Source organism: Nomascus leucogenys, chromosome 22a (genome assembly GCF_006542625.1).
Source record: "Nomascus leucogenys isolate Asia chromosome 22a, Asia_NLE_v1, whole genome shotgun sequence".
Taxonomy (NCBI): Eukaryota; Metazoa; Chordata; class Mammalia; order Primates; family Hylobatidae; genus Nomascus; species Nomascus leucogenys.
The window spans coordinates 65,538,656-65,546,110 of NC_044402.1; the positions used below are offsets into that span (position 1 = coordinate 65,538,656).

Genomic DNA, 7,455 nt, shown 5'->3' on the forward strand with positions numbered 1-7,455 from the left:
AGGATACAGAACTAAATATATGAGAATATATCAATGTTTCTCAAACTTTAATGTGAATCATCCAATGATCTTGACAAAATGCGAATTCTGATTCAGCAGATCTGGAATGGGGCCTGAGATTCTACTTTTCTAAAAACCTTCTTGGAGATGCCCATGCTGCCGTTTCACAGAACACATCTTGAGTAGCATCAGTATATGTTTGTTTATATAAAGACAATATTCAGAAAATATACAGAGGTTACATTAATACTACTTTATACAGTTTATGCTTAGAAAGATGTATGTATATATGTAGGTATATACACATGAAAATACAATAAAATAAAACCATACTTGCCTGGGCATGGTGGCTGATGCCTAAAGCCCAGCATGTTGGGAGGCCAAGGCAGGAGGATTGCTTGAGTCCAGGATTTTAAGACTAGCCTGGGCAGGCCGGTTGCGCGGTGGCTCACGCCTGTAATCCCAGCACTTTGGGAGGCCGAGGTGGACAGATCATGAGATCAGGAGATGAAGACCATCCTGGCTAACACGGTGAAACCCCGTCTCTACTAAAAATACAAAAAATTAGCCGGGCGTGATGGCAAACGCCTGTAGTCCCAGCTGCTCGGGAGGCTGAGGCAGAAGAATAGCATGAACCCGGGAGGCAGAGCTTGCAGTCAGTGGAGATCGCGCCACTGCACTCCAGCCTGGGCAACAGAGCGAGGCTCTGTCTCAAAAAAAAAAAAAAAAAGACTAGCCTGGGCAACATAGCAAGGTGCTATCTCTATAAAACAAAAACAAAACAAAACAAAAAACTCATGCTTGAAACATGCCAAATATTAAAAGAGATTTGGGGTCATCTGTAAATTTTTGTTTCCTTTATTATAATCTTCTTTTTCTTCATAATATTTCCCCAATTTTTATGCAGTGTGTATAACTTTCTCTTTTAATAAAGTTTTTTCTTTTTCAAAGCAAAGAGCCACATCAAGTTTTATCACCAAGCACTGGTAACATCCAACAAAAATAAGCAGCAAGTCAAATGTAATGATTCCCAACAGGAGATCATGGTTGTAAACGAAGAGTTTTAAGAGAGGATAACACTTGCCTGATCCTGGGGGTTATGTGATTCTGACATTTATCTTATGGTCACTGGAGTGGCTTCTGGAAGTCTTTGATGTGGTTCATCCACCTAACATAATTTTAGATAATCATGTTTTTCAGTGGAGTAGAGGTAAGATCAAAGAGCCAAGACCCAGCCATTCTCAGAGATTTCTTAGTATTGAGGATGCCCAAGTTTCAGGTTGGATGCACTCCTAGGACACTTGTAAATGGTATAAGATTTCTCAGGCTCTTCAAATAACACAGTTCTGCTTGGATCAGGAACACCTGTGAAGCAAATTCAACCGTATTTCGACTTACATGTTGTAGGCAATTAATAGGGAAGTTGAGTAAGCACTTTAAAAATAAATTTTCATTGCTTGAAACACAGTGAGGAAAGGAAAAAAAAAATTCACTTAAAATTAACTCAAACAGGCCGGGCGTGGTGGCTCACGCCTGTAATTTCAGCCCTTTGGGAAGCCGAGGCGGGTAGATCACAAGGTCAGGAGATCAAGACCATCCTGGCTAACACGATGAAACCCCGTCTCTACTAAAAATACAAAAAAACTAGCCGGGCATGGTGGTGGGCGCCTGTAGTCCCAGCTACCCGGGAGGCTGAGGCAGGAGAATGGTGTGAACATGGGAGGCAGAGCTTGGAGTGAGCCAAGATCGCACCATTGCACTCCAGCCTGGGCGACAGAGCAAGACTGTCTCAAAAACAAAACAAAGCCGGGCGCGGTGGCTGACGCTTGTAATCCCAGCACTTTGGGAGGCCGAGGCGGGCGGATCACGAGGTCAGGAGATCGAGACCACGGTGAAACCCCGTCTTTACTAAAAGTACAAAAAAATTAGCCGGGCGTGGTGGCGGGTGCCTGTAGTCCCAGCTACTCGGAGAGGCTGAGGCAGGAGAATGGCGTGAACCCGGGAGGCGGAGCTTGCAGTGAGCCAAGATTGCGCCACTGCACTCCAGCCTGGGCGGCAGAGCGAGACTCCAGACTCCGTCTCAAAAAAAAAAAAAAACAAAATTAACTCAAACATATTTGGTTTACAGGAGTTAAGCTAACGACTAAATACATTTTTGACTGAAAGACAAAATGAAAACAAATTGTGTCTATTCTGCTTTTCTAGACAACAGGGCATCAGATTTAAAATCCCAGAGGGAAAACTAACTAACCTGACAGGTCAAAGTACTCAAAGCTCCCATCTGCCCAGAACTAGGCGATATGTAAAATCTTTTCAGCGACTGTTAAGCATAGTGTACCTTAGTCCTTTTGAGCTTTACCATGAGTCCCTATACAAGATGTGAAGGTCATTTCTAAAGAATTTAAGAAATATACTTACTGATCCATTAAAGGTTGGGAAAAGCTAGAAATAAGTCCTTTCTTTCAGGAGTACAGAGAGTCTTATTAAAAATCACCAGTTTGACTTTCATTAACTTTCTTGTATTATACAATTTCTGCTCTTTGTTACTAAACAAAGACTAAAGCCTAGTTAGGATGAAAAGTGAACTAAATAATAACCATGCTAATAATAAAAAATGTAACTAACTTTGAGGATTTATTGTATGACAGACAGGGTTCTAAGTATTTTCGTTTAACTTAACCCTAAAACAACAACAACAACAAAAAAACTCTCTAGGAAGTTGATACTATTTATTGTCCCCACTTAACAAATCAGGATACAGAGGCACACAGAGATAAGGCAACTTGCCCAAGGACACAAGTTAATAAAGAGGTAGAGCCAGTTTTGAATCCAAGCAGCTGAACTCCAGAGATTGCCTCCAGAGAAGGCAGCTGAGTGATGCTACTTACCATTTTTGGTTATTGTGAAAGAGACTTTTTTTGTTCTCTATATTCAATGATCAGTCACCTGGGGCATGTGATGATTCAACCAAATTAATAAGCTCAGGTCTGAAACTTATATGCCAAGCAAGTTAATCTCCCACTGGAGTCAGGGAGGGTTGTTAAGGAAAAGATGTTCATTTTAAGGGATGAATCTTTTCTACCTGTCAAGCAATTTTGAACACAGATGAGCTCAGATGCTGAATTCCTCTCCCAAGTGAGGGTCTCACAGGCCAAAGAACTGCTAGTGATGACTCTCCAGCCAAAAGGCCTTGCAGAATTCAGGAACATTAAGGTGAGTCTAGTACTTCTCATAAACATGAGTTAGAAAACCTAAGATATTGGCCGGGCATGATGGCTCATACCTGTAATCCCAGCACTTTGGGAGGCTGAGGCAGGGGGATCACCTGAGGTTGGAAGTTCAAGACCAGCCTGGCCAACATGGAGAAACCCCATCTCTACTAAAAATACAGAATTACCCAGGGTGATGGCACATGCCTGTAATCCCAGCTACTCAGGAGGCTGAGATAGGAGAATCGCTTGAACCCTGGAGGTAGAGGTTGTGGTAGGCCAAGATCGAGCCATTGCACTGCAGCCTGGGCAACAAGAGAGAAACTCCATCTCAAAAAAAAAAGAAAAAAAAAAGAAAACCTAGGATATCCTCAGGCATCTTTTGACCCCTAAGTAAGGGTCAAATAAAACCTCTAAAGGCCACCCCAAACCTTTAGGAGGGAGATTATCACATTCTTCATTCACTTAGTAAGCATATGCAATTACTAGCTGTGTGACTTAGACATGCTACAAGACCTCTAGGCCTAGGTTGGCTCATGAGTAAAACAGGGGCGTCTTATCTATCTGGCCTGCCAGGCGGCAAGAGGTGGATCAGATGATCTTTTGAGAACATTTCAAGCTCCAAACTAAAAATGAAGGCAAAAGGGAAGACTGGGGAAGGAGGCACTTTTCAACCATTTGCTCATCAAAAGCCAGAGTCCTACCTGCTTTGTTAATTCTTGCAGTAAATACTCCTTCAGGTGGTAAAGTCAAGCAGTTCACCTGGAGAGGGCTGCTTTGCTCCTCACAGAGCTCCAGCCAGGCCAACTACTAAGGAGTTAATTCAGATGGTATTTAATAACAAAGAGGAATAAACAAAATAAGAAAAATTAGTTGTTTCAGTAGTACCAGAAGAGATTTTTTTTAACTACACCAGGAGAACGGTATTTTCAATCTATTCTTGACTACAAGTCTCATTAATGAAGAACTATGGAAAAGAATAAGACATGCATTCATTTTATGGCAAACTACATATTGCTATCTACCTTTAGATCAGAACATTTACATGCAGTATTTCTAATATTAAAATTAAAATGTATGATAAATGCATGTTTACAGGACTAAATTAGCTATTGTTTGCGGTAAAGCTTTTGTAAATGGAATTTCATGTTGAAATCTTAGTCTTCTGTCCCCAACTCCTTCTTTCCCTAGCTCCTCTCTTTTTCTTTCTAACACTGAAATGCGGGGGAGAAAAATGAAAAGTGCACATCAGAAGAGAGTCACTCGCTGCTTTGGTTTTATTTTCCCATTTCTTTTTACTTTCTGTTTTTGACTTTTAAAATAAGGCTCTTCTCCACCCACTCCCACCCTCTTTGCAGAGAGCAGACTTCAAACTTCACTTCTGTTTCTAGGTCCTAAAGAGAAACAAGAGGGTGGGTGAGGAGGGGGCGGGGTGGGGGAGGACAGAAAAGAGATCAATTGAGAGTTATTCCAAAATGCAAATTAACAACAGGTTTTCTCATTTCAAAACTCCCACATTCTGCCAATCTGAAAAATATCTTTTCTCCCCCTCTTCTGAATGACTTAGGTCCCCAGACCGCCTAGGAATTCAAGCCACAAAGGAGGTATTATGCTGCTTACAGTTCTTAATCCGCCTCCCTGAAGCGCTGCGCCAGCCTCTCAAAAGTTTCCTTCTGTAGGTTAACTGCAGGTTGGAGCTCCCAGAATAGCATTTTCTTTTAAGGATGATCGCTCACCCGCCATCCCGGAACATTTCTCGGGCTGCTCTTTAGAGTTCAATTTCCTCGAGCCAGGTCCCTGGAGACGGTGAAACCCTCCTCTCCGCGGCGTGGACGCGGGGTGCCCCTGTTCGTGCCTGGAGAGCCCGGGGTTCAGCAGGGGCCCGGCGTCCCCCAGGCTGTCCCTCTCTACTGCTGCGAAAAGTGAGCGCGGTCACGGAGTGCTCCTCAGTCCTCGTGGTCATGCGACCCTTGGCCCAGGAGGTCTGCGACACTTCTTGTGTTAAGTGATAATCCTCCACCCGCACAAGCACGTATTTGGGTGGCTCTGCTGGGTCCCGCGGCGGGGCTACACGCCTGCCAGAAATTCGCTTTTCTCGTTGAAAGACAGAAGGGTAATTGGGCTCCTCGCCGTGGTCTTCTCCACCCGCATGAGCAAGGTCCTCTGCACCGGCCACCTCTTCCCGTGCAGGGTCCCCTCGAGTCCCTAACCACCTCTCCGGGTGCAGGAGAAAGAGCACTTTCTCTCTGACCCAGGACTCACGGTCCAATTCCTCTCCGGCCCCGGCCCCGGCCCGAGGTCCGAGGGCCCGAACTGCCGATCTGTCCTCGTGGCCGCCGCCCTGGCTTCGGCTCGCCCCCGCCGTCGCGAGATTCCGGGCGCCCGGAACCAGCGGAGCCCCGCGCTCTACCTCGCGCGGAAAAGGCCCGAGGTCCCCCTGGCTGCGGGAGGATTCCATGGGATTCGCAGCTCCCTGAGGCCCCCGGGTCTCCATCCTGGCAAAAGGGTCATTCATTCGTTCCTTCTTTGACCGGTTCAAGCAGCAAGCGCCTGCTCAGCCCCGGAAAGCGCGGGACCAGCAAGCCCTGGGTGTGGCCTCTGCTGCCGCCCCGGACTCCCAGCCCGCGAGAGCTGAAGACTGGATCAGCCCCAGGGTAACCACATGCGGAACCCGCCTCCTCGCCCTCCGCCTCTCCCACCTGGCGGCTGTCTAGCCATTCAGAAGCTTGACACAAGCCCCAGTCACTCTTCTTCTTCCTCCTACCCCTGTCCGGAGCCCTGCTCCCTTTGACATTCGCTGATTCAGTCCCCTCTTACTTTACACCTCTATCCTAGTTTCCCACCCACCTTTCGTTTTTCTCCGGAGCTGAGGCGCAAAGGACACCCTCGCACTGCGCCTCTCCTGAAATGCCCCGAAGTATGTTTGCTTTCCAAGGACGCTCCTTGAGGTGAAGGAACAAAGAAGTTTGTTTGCATTTTAATTATCTGATCTAATTCTGAAAAGGGTTTTTGTCCACTCCGAATCCACTCCCACCAAAATAATGGAATGTAGATCAAAAGGTCAGACTGAAAAGTTGAAGCCTTGGAGAAACTGGTTTTGGTTTCTTTGTCCTTCTTTCTTTAGAATGGCAGAATCTGTAGCTCTGGAGGACAATGGTCACACCTGTGTCCTCCACCTCCTCTTCCTCCTCCTGCTTTTTTCCCTCTTTCTCTCTCCCTCTCCCCGCTCCCCCTCCCTCTTCCCTCCCTCCATTAGGTATGGTCTCGCTCTGTAGCTCAGGATAGAGTGCAATGGCGCAGCCTCGACTTTCCAGGCTCCCACCTCAGCCCCTCAAGTAGCCGGGACTACAGGCGCGCACCCCCATGCCCGGCTTTTTATTTTTTATTTTTATTTTTTTAAGAGATGGTAGGGGTGGGGCTCTTCTGTATTGCCCAGGCTGGTCTGGAACTCCTGGGCTTACGAGATACCCGGGATCCCCCACCCTACCCACACACCGGCCTGGGCCTCCCAAAATTCTGGGATTACAGGCTTGAGCCACGGCCTTGGCCAGTCTTCATTTTGTGTGTAATCAACGCTTGTCTCAGGAAGGTGTAGTCTTTGATTTAAAACAAGCTATAAAACAGAAGCAAAACAAACATCCAAATGAATTTTTTCAGGACTTAAAATTGTTTGTGTGTGTGTCGTCTATAAAATTCCCTCTGCACCCACCCGTCCTCTTTAACCACAGGGGTTAAAAAAAGTAAGTGTTTCTGGAGAGGCTTTTAGAATTTACCCATAGGCAGGCCCGCTGACCACTACTCTTTGCCTAAGGTTAACCGGGGAGGCTAGGTCATAGAAAAAGAGCTCGGTTTGTGGTTTCCAGTTCATCCTTGGCTGTTTGTTTTATAAAAAACCCACTGATGGCTGGGTGTGGTGGTTCACACCTGTAGTCCCAGCATTTTGGGAGTCTGAGGCCGGTGGATCACTTGACGCCAGGAGTTTGAGACCCGCCTGGTCAACATGGTGAAACCCCGTCTCTACAAAAAGTACAAAAATTAGTCAGGCATGGTGGTATGCACATGTAATCCCAGCTACTTGGGATGCTGAAGCAGGAGAATCGCTTGAACCGGAGAAGGGGAGGTTGCAGTGAGCCAGGATCATACCACTGCACTCTAGTCTGGGTGTTAGAGCAAGAATCTGTCAAAAAAAAAAAAAAAAAGAAAGGAAAGAAAGAGAAATCTAAATCCTGCCTGATTTAGAAAAATG

The 7,455-nt window shown here is 46.1% G+C and overlaps 1 protein-coding gene across 4 annotated transcripts; it reads right to left on the minus strand.

Moving 5' to 3' along the window:
* Nucleotides 1-737: 737 nt before the first annotated feature.
* Nucleotides 738-5,900, minus strand: C22AH6orf141 (chromosome 22a C6orf141 homolog). 4 transcript variants are annotated; one of them, XM_030803678.1, is made up of 3 exons: nt 4,830-5,900; nt 3,914-4,019; nt 738-1,365 (listed from the first exon to the last, which is right to left on the minus strand). In XM_030803678.1, exon 1 carries the CDS (start codon nt 5,722-5,724, stop codon nt 4,978-4,980), a length of 747 nt encoding a protein of 248 aa, XP_030659538.1. In that variant the 5' UTR covers nt 5,725-5,900; the 3' UTR covers nt 738-1,365; nt 3,914-4,019; nt 4,830-4,977. The 4 variants fall into 4 exon arrangements, with proteins under 4 accessions (XP_030659538.1, XP_030659539.1, XP_030659537.1 ...); XM_030803677.1 differs by having other exon boundaries at nt 947-1,365; nt 3,914-4,603; XM_030803680.1 differs by lacking the exon at nt 738-1,365 and adding an exon at nt 3,284-3,514 and having other exon boundaries at nt 3,914-4,603.
* Between the last annotated feature and the right edge of the window lie 1,555 nt (nt 5,901-7,455).